Below are 22,759 nucleotides of genomic sequence, written 5' to 3'. Positions count from 1 at the left end.
TTTGAAGCCGGGAGCACAGAAGACCTTCCTCCCGGCATGCATCGCGCAGCTACCAGCTGATTGGCTAATGCTGGAGGCGGCAAGTACGGGAAGAACATAGGATCCGGCGTGACGTATTCCAGAGAACGCAGAACCGGCGGTGACAACGGGAGAGGCGAGGGTGGGGAACGCGTTATAAACCGAGACCGGAATATTACATATATTTAACGGCTATGAAACGCAATACATATAAATTAATAATATAGAATTCATACGCAACGTAATTCACTGTGTGATATAATATATGGCGCCGGGTAGCAGCACTTAACGTGTATACTTGCACCAGAATGCCTCATTTAATATATATATATATATATATATATATATATATATATATTTAATTGCAAGCACACGTGTGAATATTGTGTGAATATTTCACCACAAGTCCATTGCATTACACTAAAGTTTAAAAACAAATATATCCAAAGAGCCGTTCTGGTGCATAATGCTAAATATGGAGTGTTGGTGCTTTTTATACACATGGCCAGGAATCCTGGCGCTTTGTGTACATTTACATGTCTATTACATGTATGTTATGTGTGGAACGGTTTCCATAAAGCTTTACAAGAGGCGTCTGTGTGCAAATAGTTTTATTTGGAATGCTCCTGGCTTGTGTGTGTGTGTGTATATGTATATGTATGTATGTATGTATGTATGTATATATATATACACACACGCACATTTCCCTCACATACAGGCCTCTGACAGGTATATTAGTGCAGCAATGTATACTGGACCTGAAAAACCCTCCTTACTCTCTATGAACATAGGTAGGTGTGTGTATGTATGTATGTGTGTGTATATATATATACTAATGACAATGTATGTAAACCGACATTCCTTAAGTCCTAATACTGTCGCTAGACACACGGTAGGGTTTGCGGTGGTGTAACAGGGTCAAAACCTGCTAAAAGAAAAATAAAAACTGCATTTGCAGAAACGTAGCAACAATTTTGTGTCACAATTTTAAGGCCGTCACTTCAAAACTAGAGATATAAGCATTTATTTAGTAAGACTATGTTCACAACGTTCGCAATTCATTGTGTTGCTTGAGGCGTTTAAAGGGAAAGTATCACTAAAAAAGTAATAAACTTCCTTTTAACGGGAATGGATATATGCTTCAGCGACCAGAGCTGCCGAGTTCCCTGTTGTCACTGTTTAATGACGAGATATTTCCTCCCCAGGTGCGAGAGAATGTATCTTACCTGCAGCTGGTTCCATTTCTTAAAAGGACAACCCAACTTTACAATGAATCTCAAAATTTCCATTTACCAGTCTCAAATTATATTAATAATATTATATAATAATATAATAAATATATATATATATTATTGTAGCAGGGAGTTGGCTCACTAATTTATTTTCTTTCTATTGTATCATTTTTAGGATAAAAACAACGACACGATGTCTGTGAGTCGGGGGAAAGACCAGATCAAGTCTGTGCAGCCAAGTTCTGGCACGAATGGAGCTGTAACTTTTGGCCAGGTGAGCGAAAAAGATTGCAGTGAACACTTAATATATTTTGCTGTTTATTAGTACGCAGGACAGTGGTAGCACCAGGAAAGTTGGCGACGTCTTTTGACTGTTCAATGTAGCCGGTATGGGGAGTGTATATACCGTATTTGCTCGATTATAAGACGAGGTTTTCTTCATAGCAAATACTCTGAAAAATACCCCTCCTCTTATAATCGTGGTCGTCTTATAATCAGACCTCAAATAGGTCTGACTATGAGACTAAGATCCAGATCCCCCGCAGCGCTGCAGGGGACCTGGATCCTCCTGTCTCCCCGGTGCAGGGAGTTCTCACTGACAGCCGGGGAAGGTCTGCGCGATGGACGCAGACAACCCCCGCTGCAAACCGCACCTCCTTCCGGCTGCAGCGGAAGTTGTCTACATGAATAGCGTAGACGTCTTCCTACTGCCCGGACAACACACCGGGCGTCATAAGCAGCGGTAAGTTTGGGGGAGGGGTGTTAAATGGGGGGCATAAGGCATTTCTGTAGGCAGAGTGCTCTATGAAATGCCTTTTAACCCCCTTAATGCAAACCTGCCTCCAAAAATGTCCTTTAACCCTCTATACGCCACTCTGCCTCCTGAAATGCTTTCTGCCTCCATATATACCACTCTGCCCCATAATATGCCTTTTAACCCCCTAAATGCCAGAGTGGCATATAGGGGTATAAGGCATTTCTGGAGGCAGAGTGGCACATAGGGGGTCAAAAGGCATATAGAGGGTCAAAAGGCATATCATGGGGCACAGTGGCATTTAGAGGGTTAAAAGGCATATCATGGGGCACAGTGGCATATAAGGGGGTATAAGGCATTTCTGGGGCAGAGTGGCAAGCCTGGGGCAGATGTGCATAACTGGGGGGCAGGTTGGAAAACAGAATATTTTTCTCAATCATAGCTTTATTAAAAAAAAATTGTTTACATAGTTTACATGAATTAACATTTACTGGTAAAACTTTTTCCTATAGGGTCGTCTTATATTCAGGCTTTTTCTTCTTTTCCTGAATTAATATTCAGATTTTGGGGGGTCGTCTTATAATCAGGGTCATCTTATAATCGAGCAAATACGGTATTCAGCAATGATATCGGGCACTGAGATTGTCCCTGCGGTTCTTGAGCAGAGGTGATCGCAGAAGGATTGTAGTTAGGCTATAGCGTTGAGAACAAATACAAGTGTTAGGGATGTGATATACCATATTTGTTCGATTATAAGACACTTTTTTTTTTATAGAGCAAATGCTCAGGAAAAATACCCCTCGTCTTATATTCGATGTCGTCTTCTAATCAGACCTCAAATAGAGGGCTGACTACAAAACTAAGATCCAGATCCCCTGCAGCGCTGCAGGGGACCTGGATCCTTCTCTCCGGCAACCGGTGGAGGTCTGTGCGATAAGCACAGGCAACCTCTGCTGCTGCCGGCACTTCTCCCGGGGGTTCTATGACGGACCTCTGGCGTCCTATGACCTATGCTCATTCATAGAAGCCCTAGAAGCGCCAGCAGCAGCGGAGGTTGTCTGCGCGCATTGCGCAGACCTTCACCGGCTGCCACCACTACACACCAAGGAATCTGAAGCGTGGGGAGAAGTCTAGGGAAGCACTGGTTAGTCGGGGGAGGGTAAGAGTGGCGTATGGGGGGTTAAAAAGAATATCAAGGATGCAGAGTGGCATATAGGGGGATAAAAGGAATATCATGGAGGCAGAGTGGCATATAGGGGGTTAAAAAGGAATATCATGGAGGCAGAGTGGCATATAGGGGGTTAAAAGGAATATCAGGGAGGCAGAGTGGCATATAGGGGGTTAAAGGATTATCAGGGAGGCAGAGTGGCATATAGGGGGTTAAAAGGAATATCAGGGAGGTAGAGTGGCATATAGGGGGTTAAAAAGAATATCAGGGAGGAAGAGTGGCATATAGGGGGTTAAAATGAATATCAGGGAGGTAGTGGCATATAGGGGGTTAAAAGGAACATCAGGGAGGTAGTGTGTCATATAGGGGGTTAAAAGGAATATCAGGGAGGCAGAGTGGCATATAGGGGGTTAAAGGAACATCAGGGAGGCAGAGTGGCATATAAGGGGTTAAAAGGAATATCAGGGAGGCAGAGTGGCATATAGGGGGTTAAAAGGAATATCAGAGTGGCATATAGAGGTTAAAAGGATATCAGGGAGGCAGAATGGCATATAAGGGGTTAAAAGGAATATCAGGGAGGCAGGGCAGCATATAGGGGGTATAAGGCAAAACTGGGGGGCAGATGTGCTTAACTGGGGACAGGTTGGCAAATCAAAGGGGAAAAAAATGCATTCTTCTCAATCATAGTTTTTATTAAATAAAAAAAATAGCTTACATGAATTAATATTTACTGGTAAAACTTTTTTCTTATAGGGTTGTCTTATATTCAGGCTTTTTCTTTTTTTTCCTAAATTAATATTACACTTTTGGGGGGTCGTCTTATAATGAAGCAAGCATGGTTTTGGTTGTATGAACCAGCTTAGGGCTGCGGTCCACGTACTGGAGATGCTTCACGGTGATCCGCGTCTCTTCTCTTTGCAGCACCAGTACACTGCCGAGGAGTACCAAGCGGTGCAGAACGCTCTGCGGCAGAAGCTTGGTCCGGAGTACATCAGCAGCAGACAAGCCGGAGGAGGGCAGAAGGTAGGCCATTGAAACGTGTTTTCGTCAGGCAGTCTCGCTGAACAATTATTTAGTGATTCTTCTTGAAAATGACCGCTATGTGATAAAATACCGCGCACTCCCAGCCAGCGTCTGGAATATTTCTTTTTTTCTGTCCAGGAATAAAATGTCCTTTTAACTTAAGTCTTCCCCTATGTGTGTAGGCAGCCACGAGCAAGTAAGTAAATACATTCAAGAACATAATTAGTTTGATATGTAACCCTCGCTCATGTCTTTATTTTGAGACATCGTCTCCTTGTGCTGGTGGCTGGACCCTGGACTCATAGCGTTCGGGAAAGTCCTGCTGCCCGATCCAAGTGCTCATTTTCTCTCTTCTCTTGCAGGTTTGTTACATAGAAGGACACAGGGTCATCAGTCTGGCCAACGAAATGTTTGGATACAACGGCTGGTCCCATTCCGTCACTCAGCAGAATGTAGGTGAGTCTTGACACATAAAAGCTGAGAAGCACGAGATCATCGCCGGCTCATCATGATGTGCGTGACTTTCGTGCAGATTTCGTGGACCTGAGCAATGGGAAGTTCTACGTGGGGGTATGCGCGTTCGTCAAAGTCCAGCTGAAGGTGAGACTCGTTACCCCTTCTCTGTCTTCCAACGAGACATATAGTTGCTTCAGCTGCAACCAGAGTGACCACATGCCAGAGAACAGAAAATGTGTGATTATTAAGGCCTTTTGTGTTAAAATCACCATGAATCAACCCAGATTTCTTTTTTTATATATGATTTTATTTCACTTTTTACATATATGTGCCATGCGTAGAGAAACACATTAGAGGGGTGCTAGGCCCACCCGCTTTGCATGCATCGGCTCCATAGCTTGTCAACACTCTCAATCTAAAGGCATTTACCCCGGGACCATCTGCATGATGATACGGATCCAGGTCCAGGGGTAAATGCATTGAGTTCAAGAGCAAATATTATGAGTTTGGACTTTCTTTAATCCTTCTGTGTCTGAGCTTTTGGTAAAGATTAAAAGAGGGACATGAGGGACCTGGAACTAGGAGTGATGATTTATAAGACCTTTTAGTTTAATGTAACAAGCCACCACATGTCATCTTAATGCATTATCTACCCGTCCCATCTAGGACGGCTCATACCACGAGGACGTAGGTTATGGCGTCAGCGAAGGCCTGAAGTCTAAAGCGCTTTCCCTGGAGAAGGCTCGGAAGGAGGCAGTCACCGATGGCTTGAAGAGATCACTGAAGTAAGAGGACGAGGGTTTGAGTTAGTTGTGTGCGTTAGTGGAAGGTGCCCATGGGAGAGAGACATTTCCATACGAGATTAGTGGTACTGCAATTCCTATCAATCTTGGCCAGCGTTTTCTTCTAGAATACTAGCTGAGCAACATTGAGTGTAGTACCTCTATGGCAGGGGAGTCCAACCTGCGGGCCTGCAGCTGCTGCAGGACTACATCTCCCATACTCCTCAGCCAGCCCCTTAGCTGAAAGAGCATTATGGGAAATGTAGTCCTGTAGCAGCCGCAGGTTGGACACGTGTGCTCTATGGGCTTCCCACCCATCGACCATTGCCCTGTGTGTGTTGCAGCAAGCGTGACACAAAGAATGGGATTATTTACTACTTGATATGTACCCACAAGTTTGTTTTCTGCAGCTAAGGGGTGATGGTGCATGAGGGGACAGTCATTTCTGTCATGCTGCAAAGCCGAATTACCCTTTTTCTTGTGTTTAAGGTTTGTGTGCATCGTACTTATCAGTTATTGCTACATCAACTTATTTATCTCATGATGCATTAACTTTATTAGTTCAGGGTATCAGAGCTAAAGGAGAATACAACGTATTTGGAGATTTTAAAGGGACGAGGTTCAGGCAAAGTGTTTTCTTGTTGAGAAGGTTATATGTGCGTTTTACGTTGTCTGTTTCACAGAGGAGACGAACAGCGCATTTATTCTTTCTCTACAGGTGCTTTGGTAATGCTCTCGGGAACTGCATTTTGGATAAAGATTACCTTCGCGCCGTGAACAAACTCCCAAAACTTGTGAGTGACATTGTTAACCCTTTCACTGCCTGCAATGTACAGAATTAATCTCTTAACCCCTCCGGGATGCCTTCTGTTCTGTTGCGAAGGAGAGATCATGCGTTCTTGAAATCTACAACCAGTAAAAAAAAAAATATCCACGTAGTAAGCAGTCACTTTCCATACAGCAATGAAGGGTTTGTTATTTCTGTCCGTGTAGCGGGATCTGACGTGATGGTTGAGCTGTATTTCGGTATCATGTGAGCCATAGGTGCTTCCTGGAAGCCCATGATGTAAAAATACACGCGGCAGCTTCATTTAGAGCAGTTGTACGCTGTGTTCCCCAGAGATATGTTATGTAATAGTGTCCTTGTAGGTAGAGGAGGGTCTGTACTATACATTATTGATCTATACAGTTGATCTATACATTTTGCATAAATTTCATAAATGTCTTTTCTAAAAGAAAATGTTTTTATTTTATTTTTTTAAGAAAAGAAATGCGTTAAATTAAGATGGTAACTCGGCCGTCTCTCTCAAATTAATTTAACCTAATCCCTTTTGATTGTAAGCCACTGCACATCGCTACTGAATCTGTTGGTGCTATTTGAATAATCGTGTACTCTTTATTTCACTGAGCTATATGTTTCTCTTAAGGCGCAACCAGAGCTGGACCCGGCACAGACGAAACGGCAGGACTTTGATGCTTTGTTGGAAAAGGCCCGGTATAGCAGCTTCCAGAAAGACCAGAAAGCAGCCGACAGGCTCCCTCCAGAGTCATCGGAGAAGCGGCCGCCAGCTGCTGCCAAACAGCCCCAAGGGGACAGCTCCAGCCACAACATGGAGCACAACACAACAAGCACAAGGTATGATTGTATGAGGGATGTGGCATGACTATCGTTCCAGGGAGAACCCGCGTTAAAATGCTTATAATTCAGATTTATGAGTAATATAGAGAATGCCTGATTCAAATATTCAAGAAAGAGGCATTATTGCAACTCAAAGTGAACGTCTGTGGAGGTCTATTTCGCTCTCATGTCTGGAACATAATGTTTGGTTTGATCTGTTTGTGGTTTTTTTTTTGGTTTTTTTTTTGTTTTTAACACTTCTGACAATATATCACTAATGTTAGTACTAAACCTCCCTCCAGCTCTGGACCTGGGCCCGCAGCAACCTCTCTTCACTCTGAGGAAGATGCCACCTATCAACGCAAACTGCGCCAGAAACAGCTCCAGCAACAGTTCCGAGAGCAGATGGAGCGCAAGCAGCAGAGCGTCTCCCCCTGCGGAGACCACAGAGGTGACACGAGGGGCAGGGGGCTGGTGGGGACCCTCGCGGAGGCGGCGGTCTCTGTTTGCATGAACTTCCGGCCAATGTAAACCTAGAAAAGGATCTGAGGGAATCCTGCACGCCTTTGATCATCTTGTTGGGAGATGTAGTTTACAGCAGCTGCAGGCCACTAGTTTTGTGTTTGTTTCATTCTGCCCTGTGTTTTTGCTCTGTATTTGATCTTTTTACTTTAAAGTCCAGCAAATCGTGTTAAATAACTAGCCCCTTTTTTTTCCTCAATGTGTAATATTTTTTAATATCCTATGTCTGTCTCTCTCAGGAGCCACCTATGCTCAGAGGGTGCCTCCTCTCGGTCATAGCACCCCAGCTACTGCCCAAGCCGCACCTGCGCTGGAGGAGTTCCTGGCAGGTGAGACCTTACGTGGACCTCTTCCGGATCGAATCTGATCGCGTTCGAGATCCTTATCATATGATGCAGCTGTTTGCAAAATCTGTGAATCTGTGTGTTATCGGGGGGGGGGGGGGCAGCCAATTGGGGGTCTCTGTTCTCTACTTTTATTGAAGACTTTGGTTTTTAGGTTATTAAATGTTGCTGTTTGATTATACATTTTTAAGTCTTATGTGGTCTTTTAACCTGAAGAGGGACATTCTGTACTTTATGTTACACTGACACAGAGCTTTATTTATCATCGATAATTCTCTAGAGGTCAGAAATTGAGTGCAGGACACTTAACATTAAGATAACTTTATTTAATATTCAGTAAGGTTTACATAATTGTTACTGTAAAAGTTTGAATTAATTTTTTTTAAAAAGCTTCACTTGCCACTGCCGATCAGTCCGTGTCCCCGCACTCTCTCGTACCCTGTATCGGTATAGAGGGGCGCCGGCAGTGTACACAGCGCTCGATTGGATCCCCGCTGTGATATGGATGACATTTCTAAGGCTAAGAGAACATATATTGTGGTTCTAGATGATCCCGAGCTCTGGGACATCCCGTTAGACGTAGAAGTGGATCATTTCTCAAACGGCAACGTTCAAGCTGCTCCTAACTCTGTGATCGCCCCTGTTACCCCAGTCGGGCAGCACCAGATGCTGACACGAAGCAAGACCCCTCAGCGGGCAAATAACCCGCAGATTCCGCTCCGATCGGGCTCGTGGATCCAGAGCCACGGAAACACAGTCGGCCCTCAGAGAACAGGTAACTCTTTCGGTTCTGCTCCAGGTAATGTGTTATTAAACAGCGGAGGGAGAACTGAGGGCACATTGAGATCTCAGGAAAATACCCGTCATGCTGCCCGGTAATTAGTATCGTTAGACGTTTTGTTTCTAGCACTACGGCAGGATTGTTAGTTGAGGGGGCCACGCATCGGCCTGTCCCGTGGATGGACTGGAATTAAGTGTTTTTTCTCTTTTTCAAGTCACTGCAATGTAATTTTATAGCAAAATATTCATAACGTCTGTTGGATTCACATAATGAGATTTTTGGGGGGTTGGATGGAATTTATCCTTCTGTACATCGGACTCGCCATTGAAATATCTGTTTTCTTCCTCCAGATCGAAGTCCGTTTAGGCCAAACCAGGGGCAGATGAAGAAGAGGCGGCTGGAGCCTTCCTAACAGTGGACTCTGACGCAGTCCACTGCGCATGTACAAGATGGGAATGCAGTCCATGTGCGCTTCACTCGTCTGGAGATCGGGGGCTACGCAGTGCTTACTTTTTATGATAAGGCTTTCATAATTCTCTAATTCCTTAAGAATCTTTCAACGCAACTCAAGGATATAACACGTGAGTTTCCAGACACTATTCTTATGGTTTAGGTTAAATGGATGGTTCTGGATTACTAAGTGATGATTGGTTGGCAGAAACTTGTGTTTTACACCATAAAGCCTGTGTTGTTTAACCTCCTCCTTGCTGGATATAGGAGCCATACACTGATTTGTCCTCTTTGATGGACGGGGAAATGTTATTCCTATCATGTTCCGAACCAGCAGTGATTTTATAGGTTTTATGTTTGTCTTTTATATGAAATAAAATAGTCTATTTATACCAAAGTGGTTTGTAATTAGCAGCATTTTAATTTAATGACTATGCTTTAAGGATGGCTCTGGGTGATGGGGGTCTGCTCCTTAAATTAAAAGGGGAGAGCCTCTTGCTGAGCATCTGTGGCCTTCAGTGAGGATGTGAAGCTCAGGCTGGAGGAATCTCATGAGACCCCCATGCGATAAGCTTTCTTGTCCATGTCTGACATGGTGGGCTTAGCTCTGAAATGGGCCACAACCAAGGAGGTCTGGCTTATGTAGCCTTAGAAAAGTTTGTGATGGTACACATAGATTTTAAAATATCAGTGAATGCGAGGAGGACGCAGTAGAACGCTATATTCTTACACATTTTGGGGAGTGTTACCTCTATCTTTGATGTGATCGTTCTGGAACGAATGTCGCTGGAGTCGCTGCCGCTAATATTAATGGTAATGGCCTCGCCATGAGGCACCTACACAGTAGTGATTTCATTGAAGCAGAATTATTTCCCATATTTTTGGTGTTTTTGCAATTACCGTAGTTTGAATGTTGTAATTTGTTGCTTTTAGATGATTTTGAGCCCAGATTTGTCTTCAGCGGTGTAAGTCTGTAAATATCACGAGCTGCAGGCCTGTTCAGGGTACGATCATATGTCCTCTTGACTATATTGAAGGTGGTGGTCTGCTTAGGCAAAGCATTCATTTCTTTTTTTGTTTGCAAGTAAATTGTGTTTTTGTCATTATTCCTCTTTCAATCGCAACAACCAATCGGTACCTGCTTTTTTGTCACATGATATAAGCATAAGTCATTTAAGGAAAGGGCATTTGCAGATTTTCTTCCTCCTTTTTATTTTCTAGTTAGCCCAGTGACCCGTCGGTTATATCATGTATTGTAGTTTTGTATCAGGAGGCTGCTGGCGCTGCCCATATGCCCAGAAAGATTGCAGCCGGCACCTTTGGGAAGTCTGCCACCTAGTGGTGGGCTCACAGCCACACAGCGTTGGGGTAAACCGGTTTCCGCAGTCAAAGAAGCTTAACACCAGGATAAAATAAGGCTTCCTTTATTAGGTTTTTAATAGTCTACATAGGCGATAAAAAGAGAAAAGTGCAAATTTGTACAGAAAGATGCAGAACAGTGCAAACCGGAAATTCACAGCTCCAGGGAATCCCATATTCTTTTTTTATTTCAGGGTTTTTGTTTTATATATATATATATATATATATATATATATATATATATATATATATATATATATATATATAAAAAAAAAATCTTTAATACAGTGTTAAATATTACCGGGAAAACATTTAATAAAAATTCAGAATATTTAGGGAAAGACTAAGATATGCAAAAGTGTAATTATTTTATCAAACAGCTCAGTAGCATTTTTTTTTTTTTTTTTATTATCGTGTCCACAGGAAGAAAAAAAAATAAATCAGTGAAAAATAACAGGCACAGTTTAAATGAGGAAAAAAAATGTCAAAGTGAATAATTGTATAAAATAAGTATGCAAAATAAATATCCACTTCCGCCTCCCGTTAGATCTCCCCTTCTAAGTCATCCGATCCCAGACACCAGCGCTATTCTCACCCCCGCCAACCGTTACTCTTATACAGAGCGGGGTTAAGGTGCCGCCGGCCGCAGGGCGGTAACGGCGCAGCCGACAATCACGTATTCCTCGTCAGACGAGCGTTGGCGAGCTGCCCAGAACGTGAGCAAAAAAGTGACAATAACAGCCGTGAAAAAAATATATCAGTGTTGATTGTGTTACGTGCTCTCTGATGGATATATAGATATATAGATATATAACATTCTAGGGGGAATACACTAAATGGTTCATATCCGCAACTGCATTAAGGTATTAGCTAAGCGGGTTAAAGCGGGGGGGGGGGGGGCGCATTCATAATAAGAACAGAGTTATGCCCAAAAGATAAGGATTTGTGCCGCCTTTCAAGAGCCAAAGGATATTTGGGTGAAAAAAAGGTAAACAGATCGCTTTGCAGATATCTGTGCAATGTGCCAGCGTTAATACTGCCAGTGGGTTATCTGCAGTGACAGAAGTAGGGGACAGAAGATGCCCCCCCTGTGTCCTGCCACTAAAACATAAAAAGGTTTGTCAGAAATATCTCTAACAAACGGGGGGGGGGGGACTGCTCCTAGAACTTTCTGCAATGACCCCGTCTGCTTTTACCTCAATTTATCAACTTCACAGCTTCACTTTATTTAAACTTTAACATTAAAAAGAACTATCCAAAACAAATCCTTAAAGGAGCAGCAGCGCCTTCCTCTACACGTTTAACCCTTTCCTTTCCACATCCTGTCTGAACTTGTACATCTAATACACGTAAAGGCGGATTTCTTTCGCCGTTACGTCTGAAGATAACGGGAAATTTATCGGCCACCCCAACTACTGGTGTCCGCCTGCAGTGAATTTTTTTTTAGCACTTTCTATTGTCCCACGAATATCCGAGAGCAGACTAAAGACATAACAGTTAAATACCCATAAAACAGCCAGTTGCCTTCACCATGCGTCAGTGATGCCAGAGCAAAAAAAAGTAACAAAAAAAAAAAACACCCCAAAAAAGCTCACACTCACCGGCCGGTGTCCCGGCAGCGGAGGAGCAGAATGATTTTACCGTCAAGCGAGGCGCTTGCTATACGTTATACCGGGATGAGCCCCCGCTGGCTGCAAACGGTTAAAGTACTCGGGCTGTAGCTTTAAAGGCACTAAAATGCATATCAGGCATACAGGGGGAAGAGTCGCGTTCAAGTCCAGTTTACACAATCGTACATTCACATTTATCTAATAGGACAAAACAACATCTTTAAAGTGTCTGACGAGGAGATTAGAGCCTTGTGCTCGCTCAATTATAACCCTCTAACATTCTGCTATGGATTCATAATAACTACTGTTGCCCAACAACATATATATATATTTATATCACAGTGTATCCACATCATAACTGATGGCTGAGAAATGTCCTCACAGAACTTTAATTTTTTTTATATATTTATATATATTTATATATTTACTTTTTTAATTCATACAATTGCAATGCTGCAGTCAAAGCTGTTAATAATTCTTTATTTTAAAGCATTAATGACCTATACATTGGAGCAAAGATCCCTGGGTAGGTTTCCCTGCTGCCGGCTAAATTATGCGCCCTGAAAGTCTTACAGGGTCAGAAACTCTCTTGTTGCCCAACTGCCTACAACCCCAAAAGTACAGCAGATGATCGCACTGCTGGGGGGGAGGAGGGGAAACAGACGCTGTGCCTTTTCGTGTAAATCATTCCAAGACAGGAGTTTTGATTCTGGGGGGGGCTTGTGGTGCCATCACTTGCCCCACCACCTTGTGCACCCATCATTCACGCAGTATTCATCAGGGAGCCCACCACCCTGTCGCTAGGTAGTCCGTAAGTTGGATCCTTGTGGGTTACTGATGGACTTCTGAAGGGTGCCAATGCTAAAGTTCTGTAAGGAAGATGTCACTGTTGGGGGAAACGAAGGCAGCGGCTGTGATGATGGTGGACCTCCAGGGCCACTCCAGGCCGTTTGGAACGGGGCCCCGGCGAAGCCAAACTGCTGCGGTGGGCAGATACCTTTGGGGAAGTGGGCCAGAGAGGTAGCCGAGGCCGCTGGGAGAGAGCCTGGTACCCCAAGGGACGGAGTCATGGGAACACAAAGCTGTCCAGGAGCAGAAAACTTCCGAGCCATCCCGGGACCCTGTGGAAAGATACAAATGATCAGAGCCGCAGACTAACAGCAATACAAAGTTAATGGCTAGTGGCGCTGGAGCCAATATTGCAGCCATATAAACAGCCAGCAACACCCAACTCACTGACTGCACAATTTGGTGAGGGTGCAGTCCCATGATCGAGCAATTATAGGGCTCTGCGTAAGATTCCCCTGACTACTGTAAACGGAAAATCCACAGGGGGACCCCCCTGATTGTAGTGCTGGGGTATTGTAACAAGTAATGTCACCAGTGGCATCACAGGGGGGTAACCCTATGCTAAGAGATCCCTGGGGACATAAAAATTACCCAAAGCATCTCTATACATTGAGCAGTACTATTCTACACATTAATAAAACATTTGAAAATTGTGAATATACATTTAAAAAAAAAAAAAAAAAATCACATTGCTAAGATTTTGGGTCATTTTGTTGCGTCCCATTTTCTTTAAACTGGAATTTAAACGAACTTTTGGGTTTTCTATTTATTTTACAACCCTCGTTCTCTCACCTCATAGCTGGGATGCCCCGTTTTGCTCTTTTTCCCGGTCAGATCCCGCGCCCAGTTGTCTACCAGTTTATGGAGGTCATCAGTAAAGGTCCCCTTTCGGCTTGAGGACGCAGGGGCCACGCTGGACTGGGGGGCTGGAGCATTGGAAGGGGCAACTGTGTTCGTACTGCTGGTCCCTGAAACCAAAGAAAAAAAAAAAAATCAGGCAGAGTAAGATCCGAGGTGGATATTTCTCCTCTAACGGTAACAGACGCTCTGAAACACGACCGGTAACGTTATTGCCTCTTAATATTCCTAAGAAAAAAGGATTTTTTGGGAACCAACCGCTTGGAAAACAAAAACACAAAACAAAGAATGGGAAGCTCTGCGACCCGTCATTAAAAGCTATCGAGAAAAAATCCTGAAGCAGGGAGAGTCGACTGATTTCTACACTCCATTTAGAACTTTGCCCCAGAATAGATATTTATAAATACTCTGGAATTATAAAGGGAATTACAAACCCAAAAATACCCTTCTAACAGGATTTCTGGGAAGTAGTAGGATTTCCATCACTCTAGTGCATCCCGGCATGAATTTCACTTTTTTCACCATGTTTCTCATCATTTATTCGGCAGCAGTAAGAAGAAACATGGTGGGAAAAAAGTGAAGCTTCCAATGTACATTCCGTCACGTTCTATGAAGACCACCAGTGACGGTGGATCGAGGGCACAGAATACCCAGACGCTCAAAGAACCAAATAATTCCACATTGGTTTTACTCCTTTTACAGTCAACGCACGACTTCTCATTGACCTAACTGTGCCACCCTTGCCAGGTGTTCCCGCAGGATGCATAGTTAGGTCTCAGAGTGCTTGAATTTCTCCCCACTGCTTTAACTCGGTTACTCGGGACCATTTACATGCGCGGAAGACAAAGTGATATAGAAAAGATAGTTACTACAGAGCTGGTTGCAAGGGCAGACTTTTTTCACCATCTTCCCTGAGGCAGAGAGAGAGAGAAACGCGTTAGCACAGAGTCTGCTTTCACAGGACAGTCAGGGGACGGGAGGAGAAACCGAACATGGAAGTTGCAGGAAAGAAGCTGAAGTAGTTGTGAGATCCCCACTCAGCAGGGCAGCAAGTGCAAGCAGCTCTGTGAGTATTTGCTTAGGGTGCGTATGGATCAAATGAGTAATGGAAGCGGTGCTGCCCACGGCGTCCAGCCCAGCGCCATGCGCAGAGATCTACGGGGGCCGACGGGGAAGCGGAGGGAGGGGGGAAAAAAAGTGTTCACTATTACACCAGGAACACGACTCGCTATTTGGAACTAGGGGCATCTTAGCCAAATAAGTTGAAACACACGAATTTCACTTTTTTCACCATGTTTCTCATCTATTATTCGGCAGCAATAAGAAGAAGTTACCATCCGGAGAGTGACCCCACAAGGCGACTTCTGGTTATTCAGGAAGCTATTCGGGGAAATATTGCGATTCCTTAAGACTTTACCCTAAAAAAACATCTATAAGATGCCACGATAGCAACTGAATTCTCCAGCCCCCGACGGGCTCACCACATATACCCCCAAAGCACCGCCAACGCATGGACAGATACTCTCAACATTATTCCCTCCCAATTAAAGCAGATAAACGCAAGTTTGGCGATTAAATCCCACTATGACTGGAGTCCACGTAGCAAACGTAACGGCTGCAGGCAGGGACAGAAGAGGAAAGGACCTGAGACCACAGTGGCTTACACTCCGGGATCTGGGTATTACCAGGACCCGCTGGGTATCTACTGTAAAAATAATTCTCCTACTCTAATTTTATTTAAAATCAGGAGAGCTGGGTGTACAAATTGAAGCGTTTAGCCCGTTAACTTTTGCAGAGTTACACTCGAGTGAGGGGGGGGGCGGGAATTATACTGGACCATCGGAACCAGTAAAGGATTGGTTGTTCTGATTGGTATCGCGCTGGATCTTGGCACAGTTATTCCTCCCATACGACCATCGCAGCCCAGGGTTCCTTACGGTACCCGAGAGCCGAGAACCCGACACGCAATTAATATCAGAACTCCCAGGAAAAAAAATACCCGGCTCTTCAGATACTCGAGAAGCATAAAGCATGGACACGAAGGGTGAGGGAGCGTTACATGCAGGGAGAGAAAAGGAGAGACAGATGAGGAAGGAGAAAAGATTTACACACAAAGAGCCAAGCAGGGCGTACTCAGAAATCGGGTCCTCCTGCTGGTAACTTTGAAGGACACTCGCTCGGACGCGCAGCTAAACTTGGCCCAGCCTGTGGTGGAAACGGCAAAAACAGGACAGAGACAGACAAGGAAGAGACATCACAAACCACAAGACGCCATGTAGAGAGGATGCCCCTCCATAAACTACAAATATTAAAGAGCGCATGTGCAGCTCACTGCATACCGAAAAGCATGGATCTCGGCCCAAATCAATACATATAATAAAAAGATGGATATAGGAGTGGATTCTGATGAAGGGGAAAACAAAAGTACATTTTGGCTCATAGTTCTGGGACAGGTCGGCTGATCACAGAACCAAGGAACAGACAACCAAGAAGCCACAATGAGAACCAGATCCAGGGTCTAACTGCTATTGCTCGTTGCCTTGGTGGTTCTCCAGGTGGCGACGTGTTGGATACAGAGACGAGATGACCCCCGCATTCAGTACTCGAGCCACTGAACTATTATGAATATTCACAGACAGACTTTCTTCGGCAGCGCTTACCTTGCCCTTGCGCGGACAGGCTGGGTACGGAGAGGGCCGCGTCGCTGGTGAAGGCAGAGCAGAGGATGTCGCTGGAAGGCGAGGGTTTGAGAAGCGGCCCCGCGTCCGGAGCGCCGCTGGGCGGCTGGAGGAGGTTCTGCTGGGTGGGAACGACACACGGAGCGCTCTGCGCGGACAGGTCACCTGCGCAAGGAGGACATTGTTACATTGATATTGTTGTAATTGTATACCAGTATATAGATAACAATTTACGCAGCACTTTACAGTCCATACATTTAAAGGGTCTACCAAAACTAGAATTGACAAAAACGAACCTATACATTAGGTAGATAGGGCCCGGCTCACAAGTTTACAGTATAGCTTGTGGACTGTATACAGAGCAAGACCACCGATTACTCCCACCCTACACTGCATGTGTTTGTCAGTACTGCCGCAGAGCAGAATGCGTGGGGTGCGATCCGCCTGTCCGGTCTCGTCTCCGGGGTTTTGCCTCTTACCCGATAGCTGTGGGCTTCGGTTCCCATGAGAGCCGGCCCTGCTGGACTTGCTGCCTTTGCCCTTGGTCGGTCTCCTGCGCCGGTTTGAAAGCGGTGCCGCCGGGGGGATAATGACAGCCGGGGGTACCTTCCCCAGAGTGGTGTACAGCATCTCAATCTCCTGCTTCTGGCGGCCGTGCAGGTCCTGAATCTCCTTTAGATGCCTGGAGAGAGCAGAGAAAGTCAGCTGGTAACCTGCATTCATCAATAACGCTCTCTCGCACCTAAACATACGCCCCGCCACTCAACAACCCTGCGTGTTTTGTTGTATACCAGAATGCAATTTTTGTATGTAAGGACTACAGAAATTAAAGTACTTCAGGAAATTCCCGTTTACTGTCACATTGAATAAGAAAACTTTAGTTTGAAATAAAACATACAAAGTTAACATTAACATATACACATTCCTAGATTTTTTTCTGAGCTGGTGGGAACACAAGGAGTAGAACCTAAAACCCAGCCTTTGCCAAATCTCACACTACATCCATACACCGAATAATTTCAATTTGTATTTATGGATCCAGCGGTTGTATTATAATAGAGAGGGGAGAGAGCGGTCACTGGGGGGGGGGGGGGGTAATGGCGAATGCCGCTCACAGGCAGATCAGAAAGAGTATAATGAGATCAGGCACTCACTTGTCGCGTAGCCTTCTCAGTTCCTTCTTCAGGTCCTCGTCTTCAATGTCTGACTCGTTGTCGCTACTCATGTAGGACGAGTTGAATGAGTTGCTGAGGCTTTGTAAGCTGACCTTGGATCCGAGTTGATGAAGCGAAACGGGGCTCCCCAAACTGTCATCCTGGCCGGCTCTGGCAGGATCGCTCAAGGGGGCAGACGAGTCGGGTTGGGAGGAAGGTCCGTTGAGGTGCGGCTCTGTCTTTGGGGAAGAGGCCCGTTGAGGGCTTGCCTCCATCAATCCAGCAGACAGCTCGTCTTGTGCCCTGGACACAGAAAAGCGTCCTACTTTGTCCGTGGTAGATGGCGTCACCTGAAAACGTCCCACGGTTACAGACGGTTTAGGGTTGTGTGTAGGACCATGTGGGAGACCCGCACCATCTACTATATCTAAAGAGGCTGCACTAGAGCGTTTGACCAGCGTGCTCTCCGGACTGCTGCCCGACATGGAAGACGACGTGGTGGTAGATGAGGAGCTGGATGAAGTCTCTAACCGAGACAGCTTGGACTCCTCGTTCTGCTTTAAAACCTCCTCTTTCGCGACGGACACCTGTAGATGCAACGCAGCGCGATCAGAAAAGACTTCTAAGTCTAGATGGACAGTAGAAGCTCCTCGTGGAGAGAAGTTGTCTTACGTACCTGGAAGCGCCCCATCTTGAGGACACCAGCACCGCTTTCTGCACACGCTGTGGTCTTTGCAACCTCTGAAAAATAAACATTGGCGCATTTATTTGTGCCCTCAAGAAGTGCCTAAAACCAAAGTCTCCTTCCTGCGTAGGAAAACGTATTAAAAACCCGGATTTGGTCTTAAAACAACCGCTTCTTGGAAGGTTATACTCAGTTAACGCTGCTACAAATTTTCTAAAAATTGTTATAAAAAACAGGTATAATTTTAAAGTTTGTATGAATATATAATATAAAGTTCAGGGTCCTACCTTGCCCTGAAGGCTGTGCAGGACTCAACTGTTCACCCGCCGTCACAGCTTGGGGTCCTGGAGTGGGCTATAGGAAGAGTAAAGATACAGTAAAAATACTAACAAGTATAGCACAGCCTTTTACCTACTTCACGGACGCTTAAACACTTGCATGTAATAACCGTGTCGTTTCACAGAAATATCTAACATGCCACCTACTATCTGAGTGATGGGCGCAGAGACCGTGTCGGGGCTCAGGGTCCTTCTCAGTTGGAAATCCAGGTCTTCCAGGGGCTGCTGAGACTGAAATGAAAAGGTCCCCAAGTCAACCCCCAGCAGAGATAGTCTTACACGGCATGTCCTATGTTGGACTTGGGGGGGGGGGGGTGTCATATCAAACTCTCCTGGGAGTTGACTGGCTCTAGCATGTTGTCATGGTTACAGTTAGAAAAAGAGCATTCTTGTCAAACCCAGAACACGTTTGTTCCGAAAGGTAAGAACATTCAAGGAAAATGGCAGAAAGAGAAGACATGCACAAAAGGGTCATTCCTCAGGGGTTACGTGGAAGAGGAAGATGAGGTTCATGCTGCACCTGAGTTAGTGAAGGTCCTGGGAGAGGAGGGAGCTGTTCGCCAGTCTCTGAGCCAGCTGGGAGCACCTACGGACAGGGAGAGGCAGCGCCGTCAGACACCCGAACAATCTGTCAGCACCTCAAACACTCTACGGGTACACGGAACTCAATAAGCGCGCAAGATCTGTATCGTGGTTTGCTTCCTTTCAGCATTTCCGTATATCTAATCGTTATATTTATGCTGACAGGTCAGCTCAGAATCCCTATAAACCGTTTAGACTGTTGCTCATTATTGTATCAGTTAACCCACCTCGCTGACAGGCGACCCACCCCAAAGAAGGTTAGTAAAGAGGCCTTGTGGGCCGTAAGAAAGAAGACATTTACGTTGAACGTTAGTTCAATGAAACATACAAAGAATTGCGTTTTTCGATTAAGCGCTTGAAGGTGAGATTAGCCCAACATTAATAAAACTACTCTCATGGGAATAGCAGACATCGTATTTGCGTGAGTTTATGTATAAACACCAGAGAGCCCCCCGGTACTGCAGAAGGACGTTTGTGAGAATGTGTTTTTGTATTAGGTAGAACGGCGAGGTTTCTTACCGGTACCCTACTAAGCGGCGGCTTAGATGGTGGCGTCCCTGCTTTCCCAGCGGCTGCTCCACCGGCCGCTGCAGGCACGTAGGTTACTGGTGTAACAGCTTGTCCGGGAGTCAGGGTCTGGGTCATGATAGGCAACCCATTTGGGCCAAGGGGTAAGCTGGTTGGCGGTGCAGAGGTACTGGACGCGGTGGTAGTTGTGAGTGGCCCAGGCAGAGGAACGCCGTCCTGGCCTACAGAAGCTTCTGATGGGGTGAGTCCGTGAGGTGCACCCGTGCCGCTATGCTCGCTGAACAGAGACCTTAGCTTTTCCTCCAAGGTTTTGATATCATCTATGCCAGGTTTGGTTAGACTGTCTGTATCGCTGTCCACAGAATGAGAGTGAGGCAGGTTGGGGAGAGTGCTAGGTTGCGGCTGGCCGTGGGCCACCGTGTGCTGTACAGCAGGCTGGCTAGATACCGGTGGGCCGAGGGGGAGACCTCCAGGCAATGGGATGTGGGATAAGGGTGTAGATGCTGCTCCTACAACAGGAGTTGTTGCAAAACCCTGTGGAAGATGGGATGGATGAGCCAGAGGCTGGTTTCCGTTCACACCTATACCTGAGGCAGCCACCCCTGCGTAGGTAAGAGGGCCAACGACGGGCAGAGACATGCCACTCGTGCTGATGGCCAATGGCGCCTCTGCCGGCATTTTACCGACCTCCATTGGCGGGGTGCTTAGAGCAACATTCTCCACAAAGCCGGGAGCAGAACTGCTGCTGCTCAATGGTGCCTGACCCGCTGCCACGCTGCTTGAAATGAGGGGAACAGAGACAGACGTGTGCGGCACACTCGCCAACACTCCAGGGATGGGTTGCTGCATTGGAGGAGAAGCCGCAGTCTGGCTTCCAGCACTAGCGGCACTAGCAGAGGGCACTAACTGCTCAGGTGGAGAGGTCTGGGATCCAGCAACTGGAACGCCAGGTATCAAGGGCAACGTAGCAAGGGAAGTCCCAGGAAGCGATGCAGACGTAGAGACACCAGAAACTGCCCCTGCAGGCAGTTGATGAGTGGGCACAGTGGTGAGGGACAAGGGCACTGAACTTGGCACGCTGGCACTAGGAGCCACTCCTGTAAGGGGCCTTTCTGCTGCCTCACTTCTCAAGGTCTCCGCCAGCGTCTGAGGAACGTTAGAATGGATGCCGCTCAGAAGCGTTGTAGCACTCGGAGGAAAAGCTGCTGAAACTGTAGCCAAAGTTCCTGCTAGGCTCGTTACGGATGGTGGAAATGGCGGCCCAGTTTGGTTAAATATTGGGGGAGCCGTGCTGGGACCTTCTGCCATTTGGGACTGCCGTAATTCCGCAAAGGCCTGGTGCAAGCTCACCGAGGAAGCAGAATGTGAAAGATTCATACCAGGACCATGAGCGGAAGCTGGCGCATGGGTTATGGGAACTGAAAAGAAATGTAGAGGAGAGAGGAGTGAGTATAACAGGACAGCTCTTCAAACACGGTCTGCATCTGAAAGTAAAAACGTCCCTAGATCCTCTACGCAAAAGTGACTGTTTAGGTTTATAGCAGCATAAAACAATCTTACAGAAAGAATGATCTATAAGATACCAGCTGGGGATCTGGGAAGGAATGCCAAGGCAACGGGCCGCCATCTTTACTATGGCATGGCACAGTCACCATATGCTGCACCTTTCTCATGCCAAGTAAAGCAAGCTGAATCGTGCAGTAATGGCTATATGGCCCTGTTAATAAGTGATTGTAGGAGAAATACTACTCGGTTTTACTATATAGATGCCAGTGGGCATCTTGGTAAAAGTTAAAATTAAAGGCTAATGAAAGGACTGCATAACTCAGATATGAAAGGGCCTGTCCTACGGTGTGGGCCATGAAACAGCCGTGCGTCACACAGGTTGGTTGAGCGTCTCATATTTGTTTTGCATGATATTTTACCCTTTCGGGATCACGCCAAGTGGAAAGGTGGATCCAGGTGCGGACCTCCCTGCTCTCTTGTGCCTAGGGGGGATACCAACAGTGCCCCCCACTGATGAGGTCAATGAAGGCCAAATCTTACGTCTGGGGTTTGTTGGTTCCCTTGTACAGGGAAACCTGCCTCACATTCGGTTGTGGACTGCTATTTGGGCAGGATCGGACTGATGGGAGATTTTTCCCCTAATGGTACGAGAGAGCCAAGACTTGAGATGCTCCCAAGTGGGGACTCACCGCAGGACAGGCTATGAAGCGGCTGTCCCTACTTGGTTGAGCAGCTCATTTGTTTTGCATGTCTTTTGAAAGGTATATGAGTGGAATTAAATTAGTTTGTTGAGAATTGAGGATTAACTGAACACTGTATGCATAATTATTATTTTATAGTTTTATAAAGCATATTCCGCAGCGCTGTACTATAAAAAAAAAAACCTGCCTTTTCACATATTATACACAATATTATCCATTACCAAATCTATAAATCTTTTCAAATCTGGAAGTAAAGAAAGCCAAATAGTCAAACCAGAGATCAGAAGATGCTGGCGGGGTCTCACCGTTTAAAGGAGCTTCTTGAGAGGTGCTGAAGAACTTGGGCTCTCGAAGACGGCTTTCAGGGACCGGACTGACGATAAAGCGTCTCCCAGCAGAATGAACGACCTGAGTGTTGGAGTTGGGTGGGAGATCTGGGGCAGAGGCAGGCAAAGTTAAAAGACTAGAGGAATCTGCGGTGTTGCATAATGAAAAGTCCAACAAAGTTAACGGCTGAAACCGAACACCGAAAAGTAGACGAGGGGGAGGAATAAAGCAGAAACGGGTAAAGGCTTCAAAACTTGTACTCGAGAACTCCATCACTTAATCACATAACAAATGTAACGGCAATAAATCATATCACAATTGGAATATAAAAGTTTAAAGTCACCAATTCTTAGGACACGTTAAGAGTTTTCTGGAAGGTCTGTTCTTCAGATGAAGCTAAAAATCAGGCAACTCTACACAGTGTGCAATAAAAGCA

General features: G+C 45.7%; 2 protein-coding genes across 2 annotated transcripts in view; one reads left to right on the top strand and one right to left on the bottom strand.

Moving 5' to 3' along the window:
• Nucleotides 1-1,443: 1,443 nt before the first annotated feature.
• On the top strand, nt 1,444-9,110 carry LOC149275468 (DNA repair protein RAD52 homolog). Its single transcript, XM_089504686.1, has 11 exons — nt 1,444-1,524; nt 4,031-4,195; nt 4,558-4,651; nt 4,728-4,795; nt 5,318-5,436; nt 6,152-6,227; nt 6,861-7,036; nt 7,372-7,502; nt 7,813-7,902; nt 8,465-8,692; nt 9,040-9,110. The coding sequence occupies exons 1-11, from the start codon at nt 1,444-1,446 to the stop codon at nt 9,108-9,110; spliced, it is 1,299 nt and encodes a 432-aa protein (XP_089360812.1).
• A 3,807-nt stretch (nt 9,111-12,917) lies between these two features.
• LOC149275467 (serine/threonine-protein kinase WNK1-like) overlaps nt 12,918-22,759 on the bottom strand; it is a 42,880-nt gene continuing 33,038 nt past the window's right edge. The window contains exons 19-30 of the mRNA XM_089504685.1: nt 22,302-22,430; nt 19,781-21,207; nt 19,200-19,265; nt 18,827-18,910; nt 18,629-18,695; nt 18,333-18,397; nt 17,657-18,243; nt 16,982-17,184; nt 16,485-16,667; nt 14,694-14,735; nt 13,759-13,934; nt 12,918-13,238 (exon numbers count right to left, since the gene is read on the bottom strand). Coding sequence (XP_089360811.1) covers nt 12,918-13,238; nt 13,759-13,934; nt 14,694-14,735; nt 16,485-16,667; nt 16,982-17,184; nt 17,657-18,243; nt 18,333-18,397; nt 18,629-18,695; nt 18,827-18,910; nt 19,200-19,265; nt 19,781-21,207; nt 22,302-22,430 — 3,350 coding nt within the window. The remainder of the gene's footprint in view (nt 13,239-13,758; nt 13,935-14,693; nt 14,736-16,484; nt 16,668-16,981; nt 17,185-17,656; nt 18,244-18,332; nt 18,398-18,628; nt 18,696-18,826; nt 18,911-19,199; nt 19,266-19,780; nt 21,208-22,301; nt 22,431-22,759) is intronic.

The sequence above is a fragment of the Sceloporus occidentalis genome, unplaced genomic scaffold, assembly GCF_023333645.1.
Source record: "Sceloporus occidentalis isolate IW3139 unplaced genomic scaffold, rSceOcc1.0.p SCAF_284, whole genome shotgun sequence".
Classification (NCBI taxonomy): Eukaryota; Metazoa; Chordata; class Lepidosauria; order Squamata; family Phrynosomatidae; genus Sceloporus; species Sceloporus occidentalis.
The sequence above is the reverse complement of the archived record's forward strand: the minus strand, read 5'-3'. Positions and strand labels throughout refer to the sequence as shown.